Below are 13,805 nucleotides of genomic sequence, written 5' to 3'. Positions count from 1 at the left end.
GTAGGATTTTTTATGTATGTTATTACAGCATGGAACAGGTTAGTATTGCTGTTAGCAATGTTTAGAATTTTAACATAATGTGTTCTTAGAGACTTTGATAGACATCTACTAACTACAAAATTCAAGCAAAGGTACAGGAGATAGCACTAACATGGCTCCAGATTTATCTGCAAATTTTACTGCAGGAATTCATATTGAAGATTAAGTGCATAAGACTAGAGTGGTCCCTTCTTAATCTTTTCTGTATCTCAAATCATTATTCTGAAAGCAGTAAAACAGAGGACAAAGCAGGCCAAATATTCATGCCGTATTGTCCTTCAAGATTGGTACTGAAGAGGATAAATATCCGGAAAAACAAGACAGAATCGAGATTTTATTTACATCAGTCAAGCATAAATGTGCATTTTCTTCCTGTTTTGATTCTTTTCAATCGTGGGCAAATCGCACTGAAGTGAAGGAAAGTTAGCTTCGGTTACATAAGATTTGAGCCATGGGGTAAAGAAACATTGGCATGATGCGTGCTTTCATTTTTGTATGACACAAGACTGTCGCTGCTTATAGAATAATCACTGAAGTGCTAAAATGCCACATATGTAGTCACAGAGGTTTATCAGCACTTCACCTATGTGTCCTTTGAAAAGGGGAAGAATTTTTAAAATTACACCCCAGAGGACCTGGCATAATTTGTGTTTCAGTCCCACCCTTTGTGCTGTGGAACAGTTGTTTTTCTTATATGTCAAGATACTTTCTTTCTCACTTTCTGCCACCAAAGTTCATACTGGCACAGGACATATTAATAGACTACACCACCCAGCCACCACCTTTTCCCCAAGGAGTTAAACAGTTTTTCATACAACAGTCGGTGTCTAAGCAACCCCTCTGCAGCAGAGGACTAGGCTGTTACCTTGAGCAATGAAATAGGACCAGTTTGCACACAAGTCTCAACACCAGGACCAGCATACACTCAGGTCTGCCTTCTGACCTGAGCTGCAGCCTCAGCAGACTTGTTTACACAGGCAGTACAAGATGGTCCAGAGGCCAATGTGTAATTTTTACTAAAATTGTTTTCTTCTGTATGAAAAGACAATCGCACCAGTCACCAGCAGCTTCCTCCCGTCAACAAACCTCTCCCAAGTACACCTAGTGCAGCCACGTCCAGACCAAAGAAACCATCCGTGCCATCCCTGCCACTGCCATCTCCTGCTGCCAAACCAAAAGTACCACCAAAGCCTAAGGAGTGTAGTGATGATGAGGTAATGTTTATAGATATACAAGTTTTGACGGTTTAAATGACTGATGACCCCACATCAATTAGTAGACTACACAGCAATGCCATGGTTTGGTCTCAGCTTCTATAGTACAAATAATTTTGTACATTTTTGTGACATTGTCACAAACAGTGACCTGTGAGTACCATGCTGACAAGTATCAAGGAGGCTCTTCAGATCACAGAATAGTTTCTGCTCATCCAGAACCAGCTGCAGGCAATGGGAAGAGAGGAACCTTAAAAGGGTACCCCAGGACCAAAAGGAAGGGAGGGCTTTTATCCACCAGTCTCATACTGGAGTAATTTGGTAGAGGGTTGTCAGTCTTGGGGAATCCCATCTGCACAGGATGATAAATGTCTGCAACAGCAGTCACTGCGAAATGGTAACTATTGTAAACTGCTGCCAGGGCTTCAGTCCCAACAGTTTGTTGATATGATGGAGGTTTAACTGGTAGATTTTTGTTGTGCATTTCTCATAGGATAATTACATTGTGCCAGTGGACAATGACGACGATAACTATATTGAACCCACAGAAAGCAGCATGTCACTACCTAAAAAACGTGAGTTTTAGTCATTTAAGCTAATAATTATTGCCTTGTTAGGAACAACAGTGGAAAAAAATGGAACAAATTAATGCCTGTTTCTAGGGCTCAGAGTGGAGGTGCAGCTAATAAAGAGAATGCAGCCTGCAAAAAGGCAGTTGGCTCTTCTGATTCATGACAAGGCCAAGGAAAATTATTTTTAACTTTATTGGAATTCACATTTTAATTCCTGCCTCTCTCACTCAGCTGTTTCAAAGTCCAGCCCCTGTACAACCAGGAAGGTTTTCATGGTATGTGATCTCCTTCCTCATCCAAGGGAGCCACAGCATTAAAATTCCGTTTGCTGAAGTGCCTCAGGAAAAGAACAAGCATTTTTAGATTTTCAGTAGATAAAGACCGACTTTGATTCATTTTTTTTTTTTACCTTGCTATTTGAAGTATATTTAGCTGGAGAGTCAAACTACTACAGTCCAAAGGTGAAAAGTAAACAGAGAAGAGCATGTAGTTCTGCTCTCTGACATTACTGACAATACCAAACCTATTCAGCAAGGCATGAACGCTGAATAATGTTTCCCTTTTAAAATGAGAGCCACTTTCTGCCTCAGCTGATTTGCTGAAGGTCACACAAAAGGCTATCACTTGGACCTACTTAATATTTATTCTTATTGTATGAGTGCTACATTGTTAACGTTCTTAATATGTGTGTGATGTGTGTGTATATATATAAATATAACTGCGTATATAAACACAAGTATGTGCACAAGTATATATGTATATGAATAAAGTATTTTTTTAGCTCCTGTGAGCAGATTTATGAAGACAGCAAAGTCAGCCCCCCCTACTTCTTCAAAGCTGCCTCTTACTTCTGATGTGCAAGGTATGTGGAGTTTGTATCACTTTTAAAATAAAAATAACATAAGACTGAGGAATATTGAATTACATTTGATGTATTCACAGCACAAACCGTAAGATATACATCAGTAAAACAAAAATATTTTCCCCTTCAGGTTTTTCCATGTTATAGCAGTTGTTTTGCCTAGCTTGAATAGTAAATCTGCTGGTAAGCATAAATAAAACTAGAACAAGTCATTTGCCCCAAAATAATTTATTTTTTTGCTTTTCGCTCTAGCAGGGTAATGCAAATGGATCAATACAACAAAAACAAGTATAGGACTCAGTATGTTAGTAATCCCATTTCACTATAGGAATTAAAACTCAGTACTTTAAAATCACATCAAGATTAAATCTTAAAGGAATTCTGTAGAGGCTGATGTTTTGCATGTCCTGTGATAACACTGTTTTATTTGTTATTTATTTAAGTTCTGTAAAGCACAATTTATTTGGAAAAAGAAACAAAAGCAGAAGAAAATAAGAGCAATCATATTTGCTTTTATAAGTGCAGATATACTTGCTTAATCTTCCTTAGCTGTGCTAACTTCAAGTTGTTTTGTATGCTCATAATCTCATTAATTGCTTGGAATGTAACCTTTACAGACTGATCACACGGTTCTTTAAAAGTGTCTGCAATTTCGTTAGCAATGTGTTTAGCTTTCAAGTCGTAAACTACAAAAGTTTTCTTCTGAATGACTTAAGATTTTGTGAGTTACTTTTCAGACATTTTAAAATGCCCTTTTCAGTCTTAGCCTTTCTGTAAATCAGTGTCGAGCAACAACCATCTCCTGACAGATGTTACTAAAAAAATAAAACATCTCCCCCTGGTGGGAGCTGGGATGCTTTTCAGCCACAAAAAGCAATGGAGCCTGCTACGAAATTTGTTGAAAGATGATTCAGTTTTCAATTAAGAAAGTGGACATAGATACAAGGATGCTGGTGGCTTTGGCTTTTAATATCTGTGAATTAAAATACACCTGTGCACCAGAGCTCAGAGATGGACACTGGCCACGCAAATGAGCCAGCTTATATTTATGATTTACCCGGCCTCTTCCTCCCTGAGTCAAGGAAAGGCTAAATGCTGCCACAAGTGTGAAAACACAGGGTTGCACAATACAAGCATTCATCTTGCTCTGGGGGCATGGGAGAAAAAGGAAAAACAAAACAACAAAACAAAAAAAAGGTTGTGGAGTTGGGGAAGGTTCAGTAATACAGTGATTGTTCATCAGACTTCTTGAGTCTTCCTGGTGTTCACACTAGAGGACATGGAGTGTAGCTGCCCCAAGGTTTTGGAGGCAGAATCAAGCTCAGAGCAGATTCTCCCAAGTTATTTTCCAGAGACAGAAGTACAGTTGATACAAATTCTGATCAGTTTTTCTGGTAACACACATTACACTTTTGCTAACCAAAGAATGCATTTTTTTTCTTCCCTGTCCTACAGAAGTCTATGAGGTTCCCGAAGAAGAGGTAAGGCCTTTCTACAGTTTGAATCGCATTGCCCTTGGGCAGGACACAAATGTGATTGTAAAAATAGATGATCAGCCTTTCAAAGGGGGAAAAAGGGGAACAAATCTCTCTCTGCACTTAAAACTTTCTGACGCTTCCTTCACAGAAAGACTGGCAAACCAAAAGGTCTGCAGAACACAGTAAATTGAAAGGAGGTGAAGTTTCCCAGTCCTGTGTGATAGTGGTCGGGTCTGGGAAGCAGCAGCCTAAGGGAATACTTTCCAGAAGCAGAACTGCAGCAAAGGAGCAATGACAGTTCTGACAGTAATTTTCTTCCCACTTGCTGGTACTGACATGACATATGGCCAAAGTGTGCTCAGGGCTTCGTGGATTTACTGGGGTTTACATCTTGCCTCTCCCACCCTAGTGCAGATTACCAGCCAGAGTTCTAGTAGAAATCTATACTACAACTCAAAAATAAGATATTGCTAACATAAATAGGATCATACAAATGTATTTTATGAAATTAAAAAGTGACCAAATAATTCAGTGCATTTTCTCTCACAGGAAAAACCATCACCACCACCACCGGTAACCAGGTAACCACTGCTACAAATGTTTGTGCATTATTTAAAACTTGTTAGAAAAAATATTTTCTCATCTAGATACTTATGTTTGATAATTCTGTCTAGAAGATATACATATAGTAATTCACTCTCTTCAGAGTATCTACACAAAGATTGTCATCCATTTCTATGTTAATTTCAATAACTCAATCATAGCACATATTAAAAAGAAATACCTCTAAAAGGTACTTTTTAGAATTTTGAGGGGGTAGGGGAGGAGAAAGAGAGGTTGCCTTTGTATTCACTGTTGTTAAATACAATTTTCCTTTCTTCGTTCATGTTTTATTACTAGGTTCACTAAGCCACTTCTGTCTGTGCCTGTTCAGAATACAGAGCAATCCCACATTCACAGCATGACCAGAGAGTCACCTAAGCTGGATACTTCCAGGTAAGTCAACAGCAGCTTATATCAACAGGAAACATTAGCAGAGACAAAATTTTCTCCCCTCTATTGTGTAGCCATCAGACAGTAAGCAATTTCCAGGACACACAAATAGCCAGGGATATTGGGACAAGGTAAGACTTCAAAGTTCTCATTTCCTTGCAAACTTCTGTATTCAAGCCAGTTTGCCAAATGGATGCTATTTTCTTCAACATCCCTTTCGGGATCCGGTGCAGACATAAAACATCTTTGCAAGCCCGTTTAAACTCCTTTTACCCATCTCTGCACCCTTGCAAATGAGATGTTTCTGCAGGGGGTGGGGCACAGGATTGCTTGTAAAGAAACTGAACGCAGTAAATCCATGCTTTATATTCCAAGTCTGTGGAGGAAGAGAGGCAAAGGAAGCTTCAGTATGCAGCCTATTTCACTCCTGTTTCCCCAGAAGTGCTGGAAGCTGCTTCGTAACCATTGTCTTATCTCTAGGGCATGGCATTACAAAATAGACCATATGATCCTATTTTGTCACAGCAGGTGACATCCACAACACTGTGTGTATTATGGTGTTTGGTGAGGTCCTGTGCGCAGCTGCAGGGGACCTGAGGTCCAGGACAGAAGTTCTTCTGGAGTAGTTCCACCCTAAGGGCACAGCATCACCACAACCACTGCAGCAGTGCATAGCTGCAATTAAATCAATTTCCTGCAGACCTCCTCCTATCTCGATCTTGAAATGCATATCTGAACCAAGAAATTAAGTAAATCCTACTCATCTTAACTTATTGTGTATATTTTCCAGAAATATTTTGCCTCTTCCCAGAAATCGTCTTCATCCAAAAGCAGTGAGTAATTAATGTGCCACTGTTGAAAAAAAAAAATGTCTTTAACTTAGGCTGTTCTGTGTTTTATGCATATAAATAGATGGATGCTTTTTATTCTCTGGATTAAATAGCAGAAACAGATGACTCTGAATGTCAGATTGATCTAATATTGTAATTGTGGCTATTAATCTTTTGGACAAAAGAGCACTGGACACCTGTATTGATCCAAGAAAAACTTAAAATGTTTTAAGAGATATATATGTCAGTCCACAAAAATAATTTCTTGGACTGAAAAATGCAGCTGAACTCCAGGACCTAACTTTCAGTAGCAATGGGCAATTTTGCCCAATCTGAAGCACTATCCTTGAGCCTCATTCCTCTCTGATGATGAATGATTAATACTTTCTGAAAATGGAATCCTTCTAAATTGTCAGACTGGGTAGTCTGAGTAACCAGTATCACCAGAAAATGCAGTCCATGAAGGAGTAATTACAAGCTTCGAGTTTCTAAGGTTGTGTTTAAGTCATACCTCTTCCTCTACTCTTGTCCCCAGTCTGTCCCTTCCACTGTGCTGGAACAAAGGTTTTCTGAAGCAAACTACTTGAAAACTTGTCTAACTGCAGCAAATGGGAAAAAGCAAATGCAGGAAAGGTTATTTTCGAGCCAGATTGGTTCCCTAAATTCTTCTGCACCACGGCTCTACTAACAGTTGTGCCAGCACAAAAGAGAGTGTGCATGAGGAGCAGACTACCAAGAAACAGGGTGATGGTAACTGCATCAACATCTGTGCCAAAAGCTATGTGCACCAGACTCTGTCCCAGCCCAATGCTCTGAGTTGTCCTTAAGAAATAATCAGCCTACCAATAACTACATAGAGAAATTAGATACTTAAAATTAGGAATTTGGGGTCCTACCATAGCATTAGATGTTACCACCTGCATTATGTTAGTGTATAAGAACATCTTATAGTCTTACTTTCAATCCTTAACTTTCTAGATAGACTCAGTATTTTGGGCAGGGTGGAGAGTTTGCACACTTCTACATACAACAGCAGCAGCATTTTAGTTTCCCTTTCACCTCATCATAATGTTCTTGCAATTTAGATCTGTATACTGTAAGATGCTGAACAATTCCTGAGTGGTGCTAACTCCACTTTATGAAATGGTTTGATTTCTCAGCTTTTCTTACCAATGTAAGATCAGAAAAAAATCCTTCTGAAGGGGGAATGTCGGACGGAAATTTCAGTCTCTGATCAGCACTAAAAAGAATCTTCCGACTTCAGAACAGGCTCAAGTGCCATACTGCAGCTGAAACCTCTCTATTAATTCATTCTTAGAGCTTACCTCTGAGATGGATATTTTTCTAGCTTTGCAGAGAATCAAGAGAGACTATCGTTTTGCTGTGGCCACACACCGAGTTAGTTGTATCACCAAAGATGGAGTTCCCGAACACACACTCATCTGTACAATGGGTGTATTCAGCTCCTGTGTACTTGCACTTGCCCAGTTTGGCACAAGAGTCCGCCTAGGAAAGAATTACCCAGTGTAGTCCAAATTTTTGGATCTCTGCTTGTTGTCTAAGTGGCTAGCGTTTACAGTTTTAAACAAAAAAATGGTAATGAGCATGTTTGTCCAGTCCTGTGCTGTGCCTTTCCATCCCTGACAATGCACACTGACAAAGCAAAACAGTAACTGAAACATCTGTTAACTGCTCCCATTCAATCCATTCCCAACACGAGCACTAAACACAACTGTAACCCTTGTTCCTCTCAAAGGCTGACTGGGAGAAAAATTCTCCACATCTCACTACCTCAACTGTTGGATGATGGATTTCACCTCTCCAACCAGAGAATGGATGCATTTGTGACCAACATTAGTGAAAAGCCATTAATCTGGTGGATGAAGATGGACAAATTAATAACTGGTGCCTCTTTGAAAGGTACTTACCATATGGAGTCTGATTCCCTAAAAGACACGAAGTGGGAGTCAAAAGAAAGCATTTCCAAAAGAAGCCAGGAAATTAGTTGGATTGCTTCAATTCTAGCGTGGCGAAAAGACAGTCTGCTCAGTATCCTCCTTTCAGTGGAAGATGTGTTCTTTAGTATATTCAAATCTGCTGCAAAATTTCTGCTTTCCAGCTCAGAAATGAAACATGAACCAAAAAGTCTCACTGCAAAAATCAGGGCCAATTTTCTCAGTCCTACAAGCCATCTCAAAATTAAACTGATGTTTGCTAGAATTTTTCAAGCACCATCATAAAAGCTGATGAAAAATATTCTGGCTATTATATGCATTCTCTACAAATATTTCCTTAAACATTACTACAGATTAACAAGACCAGATTATTTATGCACTTACCAGCTAATAATAATTATTTTTTTAATTGCTTCTTATAAAACCTAACATTTTTCCATTACAGGACCATGAAGTAAACAATAATGATGAAAGTAAGTATTCTTTACTGAAAACATGGCAATATGAGAGGGATTTGCTGGTGACCTTAATATAGCATATAGTGGAATGCGTCAGTATACATTTTATTTGTAACAGTCAGCAATAAGCAAGAAATGTTACTGAACTGTTTTCTAGTAATCAGAGTGAAAATGTGTTAAGACAAAAATTAAACCAATGGGTATTTTTTATTACATTAACACTTAAATGGCAGTGAGAAAAATCCACTGTTCAGATAGAGTTAATACTGCACACTAAATGCATCATTTGCATTTCTAGATCATAGCTCCAACACACAAGAATCCAGATTTCCTGCTGGAGTAGTTCCATCTCCATTACCAAGGGGCCTGTGAGTAAAAAAAAAATAGTACTACTTTGATGGGGATGGGGTTAATAGGTAGGTTTATTAGGAACTAACTCCTGTCCTTGCCTGTGTGGAAGTAATTTTTATTGCTGTTCCTGAAAGATATCCTGACTAGGTAAAGGCCAGCTGCTATTTCTTTACTTCTGGAGGAATACTGTTTGTTTGCCAGTGGCATGGCCCTGCACTTTCTGCCACTGATGGCAGATGCTGGCCAGCTTGCTTAATTTAGTCACATACCGCAGCAATAGCGTGTGCATGCCTATAAATCCAGAAGGTTGTAGTTTTCATTAAAACTCTTCTGCCACACCCAAGCTGTCGTCATAAGTACCAATACAGAGTGTAGCCTCCTTGCAAATTGAGTACCTTTCCTGAGTACCCACATTACACCTGATACCCTTATTCCTCCCCACTCAGCTGCTACAGCTATCGAATAAGGAGATGCATCCCATCTTGGCCAGAAGTATCTTGGGAATCAATGAAACCTGATGCTTAGTTGCTAAATGAATTCACGTGTCTGCTAAGTAATGATGCTCTTTTTTTCTTTTTTCCTCCAATCTGCAGAAAGAAAACTTCTAATGCAGTAAATTCACCAGTAAGTTGACTTGTAATTGCATAATCAAATGCTAATTTTACAGGTGACTTTTAATTTACTGTAAAAATTTTATCGTGGCTTTTGGTATAACATAAATACATAAAAAGAGAAGAGTTATAAAGAAAGGAAATACTTGGGTGCTGTTATATGAACTAAGCAGCAGTGAGAAAGCTCAAGTAGAACAATATGTTGGTTAAAGGGATGTCTGGATTCAGTACTCCAGGATGTAACAATAAACACAGTAATTAATAAAATGAGAAATAAATGGGAACACAGGCCATTCAGAAGTATTCCCTGAAAAACAGGGCTGCATACATGGATTTATTCTAAGAGAGACAGCTCAAGAAAAATGAGGGATTTTACCAGAATTTGTCAGAGGTCTTTCAGTAAGTATTTAATCATTAGAAAAATATCTCAACCTCTTGTGGGAGAAAGTGAGAGAACTGGCTGAAATTTTCAAAGACATTAATTTGAAAAATGTTTCAAAACTGACAGTTTATTAGCATTTTTTCAAAATGAAAAAAAAACCTGGAAGGTTGGGTGAGTTTTTACTGTGAGCTAAACTGACAGTTTAACTTTCAGTAACAAGAAATGTGTTCAGGCATTTGTGAGCATAGTTTGACAAAGATGAAAATGTTAAAATTTTGATTTGCAAGTATTTGGAATGGACTCTTCAGTTTTGGACTTGAGATAACAACAAACCATTTGTTACACCATAAACTTACTGATGGGAGTGAAGAAAAAAAAAAAAGCACACATCTTTAGATTTTACTTTTATCCATCTATTTATACACACACACTGGGATTCTTTCCAAATCTACTTTGCAAAATCCCGAGCTTCAAGGTCATACAACTAGAGGCCCTTTACAGGATGGCCATGTCCCTACCTTATAATCCCTCCCAGATGCTGTCAATTGTAAATGTAAACTAGTTCACAAAAAGTAAATGATGATAAACTTTTTCTGTACAAGTGACATGCCATTGAGTATCTGGTTTCCTTCTGTTCTATTGCAGAAGCCATGTTTACCTTCCAGAGAGGCCTTGTCTGCAAATGAAGGTAAATTATCTCCACTGCTGTTAAAAAGCTGACATTCTTTTACTTTATTTTCTTTTTATTAAAACCACAAAACAAACAACACCACATTCAAATTATACTAGGTTTTTGAGGGAGTTTGGTTTTAGCAGTTTCAAACTGGATCTGGCCAGCCTTAGTTGCGCTGAGTATCATTGTTCTCTAAAAGCAGTCACAGTAAAACTATTGAGGTTACTGGCAGGGTAACGTACGACATAATGGACCAGCAATGTGCCATATAGTCCTCTAAGTGGAGAAGGGGGAAGGGAGGAAAAGCTCGAATGTAACATTCTGAACTCCACCAGAATCAGCTGATGCGGAGCCAACTCCTAGCAAGAGCCAGTCCCTTGCACAGGCAGAAAATGCGTCTGGGCTCCGTGCAAGGCGGCAGCTCCTCCAGGCAAAAGCGCAGCAGGAGCTGCTGTCTGACAGAGGGTCAGACGCAGCCAGCCAGCCGCACTCCTCCAGCTGAGCTCGTGTAGGCAGCCTGCCCCACTGTCCTCCCCCGTGTCACACAGCTCGCCTCTCAGAAGGCAGGTTTCCCACTGAGCTCCTGAAGGCAGTGACAGCGCAGCTATCTGCCTAGAAATTCGGTGGTGTGCCACTAGCTAACAAAGCAGCAGGGTGGCAAGTTGCCATGTAAGGGAAAAACCCCAAAAGTTCTAATAATTAAAGAAACCCTCCCTCAATGACTGGGACTATCTTATCTGGGACAGTATATTTCTGAAGAAGTCTTGACTCTACAATTTGTTTTCCCAAGCTACAGAAAAACCGACAGCAGCAGAACGACGACGAGGTTCCAGCCAAGAGCTTCCACTTCCACCCCTTCCAAGTATCCAAAAGTAAAATCCTTTTTCATCATCTTTTGAATATTTCAGTGCAGCAGCTTCTACAGCTCGGTCTGAACACAGCTGTGAGAAGTTCAAAGGGAAGCACTGTTTTCTCTGTAACCTTCTGTTGCTTTTTGAAAGTCACTTTTCTTGAAGCCTCACAGTAGCAAAAAATAAAACAAGGCAAATGTATCCAAATACTAGAGTCACCACCAAAAAGCATGGGAGGATATAATCTGTAATTAAGTGGTGGAGATTTAAACCATATGTTTAAATTCCTAGTTGTCAGTATTAGTGGGATATGATTTATTTATTTTTTTTTTAATACCTGTATCTGGCCCTTATTTCTGAATGAACAGTTAGGTGAGATGGAACACATTCTATCACTGCATGCTTCAAATACACAGTATTTTCAGAACTGAGTAGATCTCCTCAAACCTTTCATAATCTTTTGATATTTATTTCAGGTCTTTGCTCCAGAAGTCCTCAATTCTGCCAAGTAAGTACAATTCAGATTTTTGAATTAAAATGTGATTAACTTCTAATTTCAAATCAATCTTTGAATTAAGATTATTTCAAGATGCCATGCATATTCATTAGTTCAGAATGAACATTTGTCTCTGTAATGCATTACAAAGAGGAGATCAAGTGTCCAGGAGCTTAGCTCAGCTAGTAAAAGCAAGGGAGTATGTCAGGGTTATTGTATAAATCAATGGAAATTGGGTGCTTCATTCCCATTTGTGACTACTGGAAATTTCTACCAAAGGTAGTTTGGGTCAGTTCCCATCATAATAAAGTCTCCATCAATCTTCCTTGCTACAGAAGAACCCTAAATATGACATTTCTGGGCTGTTCCAGGCTTCTATTGCCTAGAAGCCAGACAGATTATTATTGCATCCAGCATCTCTACTGGGGGGGGGGGGGGGGGGGGGGAAGGTATTCTTATAATGGCAAACACTAAAGCTCTCCTTGAAGTAATACTTTCAAAGAGGATCTTTGTTTCAGTTCACAGTTAAAAACAAATCCGGTAATATGTATATGAACTCTCTTCACACAGAAGTGTAAATTAGTCTAACGTTCTTCTAGTTTCATTAGCAGATAATTGTCTGACCTTCCTACAAGCCTTTTTCTGCACATATTTTAGTCAGAACGTTATCTTTCACACTGTAAATGGATCATGAGAACTGCACAGAAATCTGTATGTGGTGTAGCTTAAATTTATAAGCTGTTATTAGTACTTCTCTCTCTTTCCTGGAAATGTTTGCTTGATGTGTGCTGCAATTATATCTCCTATACCATGGAACTATAATAATGGTTCATTATTCATGCAATAGACTGATGCTTTCAAGTTTGTCTGCTACTGTCGCACAACTGATGTGCTTCAACTTGTAGCATGAATTCTTACTAATCTCTAAAGTGTAACTATTCTTCACTGTCATCTGGTGCTAAATGATGCTCTGATTAGTAAACTTCCTTTAACACACTCTTATTCTGTGCCAGGTCCAGTAACTACTTAATCACAGATGCAATTGGTCCCAATTACTAATGTACCTTCAGCATAACCTGCCATCTCTTCCTTGTCACCACACAAGCTTAGTGCTAATTTTCATCTTCTTCACAAAAAGTACTAATTTCCCCTGTGTCGCAGTATCAAATGCTCTACTGAACTCGAGTAAGTACAGCACCATATTCCCCCTTTACGGAACTCTACTATTTTAAGAAAGAGCTATAACATTTTATCTACTTGGGTAAATTTGAGATTTTTTTGCTTGCTAGTTGTACCTTTACCTCCAAACCTTAATGTTCTTTCCTTCACATTCTCTCCTAGGGCCTTGTGTTCTGTGGAGTCAGGCAAAAAGGCCTGTAGTTGCTGAGGTCACTTTTTCCACTTTATAGCAATTCTGTTTGGAATTCTTTAATCATACGGTACCACCATCACTTGACATTTATTTAAAGTAATTGTTACCAGCCCTGTAATTTCATGTGTCAGTTTTTAAATTTCTGGAAAGATTATCTGGGCCCACCAGTTCAACTGTACTAAACTATTTGAGCTTTGCTTCCCATTTGGCTGCAGAAATTTCTATTTCTGTACCAGAATTACCACTGGTTTAATACCTAGGTTATCTTTAAAATCAGTAAAATTCTTACTGCAGACAGCCCCATTTCTCTTTCCTTTTACACAACTAAGGAACCTCTTCTTACTTACTTTAATTTCCTTTTGCAGAGTCTAATTCAGCCTGACTTCTGGCAATTCTTACTTTATCACAGAATCACATAGAGTGGTCAGGGTTGGAAGGGACCTCTGGAGATAATCTAGTCAAACCTCATGTTAAAGCAGGTTCACCCACAGCAGGCTGCACACAGTCACGTCCAGGCGGGTTGTCAGTGTCTCCACAGAAGGAGACGCCACAGCCTCTCTGGGCAGCCTGTCCCAGGGCTCGGTCACCCTCAGAGAACTTTTTCCTCATAGTCAGATGGAACTTAAGTGTGTTTCAGTTTGGCCCATTGCCCCTTGTCCTGTCGCTGG

The 13,805-nt window shown here is 39.2% G+C and overlaps 1 protein-coding gene across 8 annotated transcripts in view; it reads left to right on the top strand.

Annotated features, from left to right (window-relative positions):
- BLNK (B cell linker) overlaps positions 1–13,805 on the top strand; it is a 100,341-nt gene that overhangs the window by 78,472 nt on the left and 8,064 nt on the right. For 7 of the 8 annotated variants that reach the window (XM_037399145.1, XM_037399143.1, XM_037399149.1 and 4 more), the window contains 13 exons: positions 1,084–1,253; positions 1,747–1,828; positions 2,607–2,687; positions 4,143–4,168; positions 4,715–4,746; positions 5,066–5,161; positions 5,949–5,991; positions 8,389–8,416; positions 8,700–8,769; positions 9,346–9,376; positions 10,391–10,433; positions 11,209–11,290; positions 11,746–11,777. In XM_037399145.1, coding sequence (XP_037255042.1) covers positions 1,084–1,253; positions 1,747–1,828; positions 2,607–2,687; positions 4,143–4,168; positions 4,715–4,746; positions 5,066–5,161; positions 5,949–5,991; positions 8,389–8,416; positions 8,700–8,769; positions 9,346–9,376; positions 10,391–10,433; positions 11,209–11,290; positions 11,746–11,777 — 816 coding nt within the window. The remainder of the gene's footprint in view (positions 1–1,083; positions 1,254–1,746; positions 1,829–2,606; positions 2,688–4,142; positions 4,169–4,714; positions 4,747–5,065; positions 5,162–5,948; positions 5,992–8,388; positions 8,417–8,699; positions 8,770–9,345; positions 9,377–10,390; positions 10,434–11,208; positions 11,291–11,745; positions 11,778–13,805) is intronic. The other variant, XM_037399144.1, reaches the window with a different exon arrangement.

This window comes from Falco rusticolus, chromosome 9, assembly GCF_015220075.1.
Source record: "Falco rusticolus isolate bFalRus1 chromosome 9, bFalRus1.pri, whole genome shotgun sequence".
In the NCBI taxonomy this organism is placed as follows: domain Eukaryota; kingdom Metazoa; phylum Chordata; class Aves; order Falconiformes; family Falconidae; genus Falco; species Falco rusticolus.
This window is presented reverse-complemented; position numbering and strand designations above follow the sequence as displayed.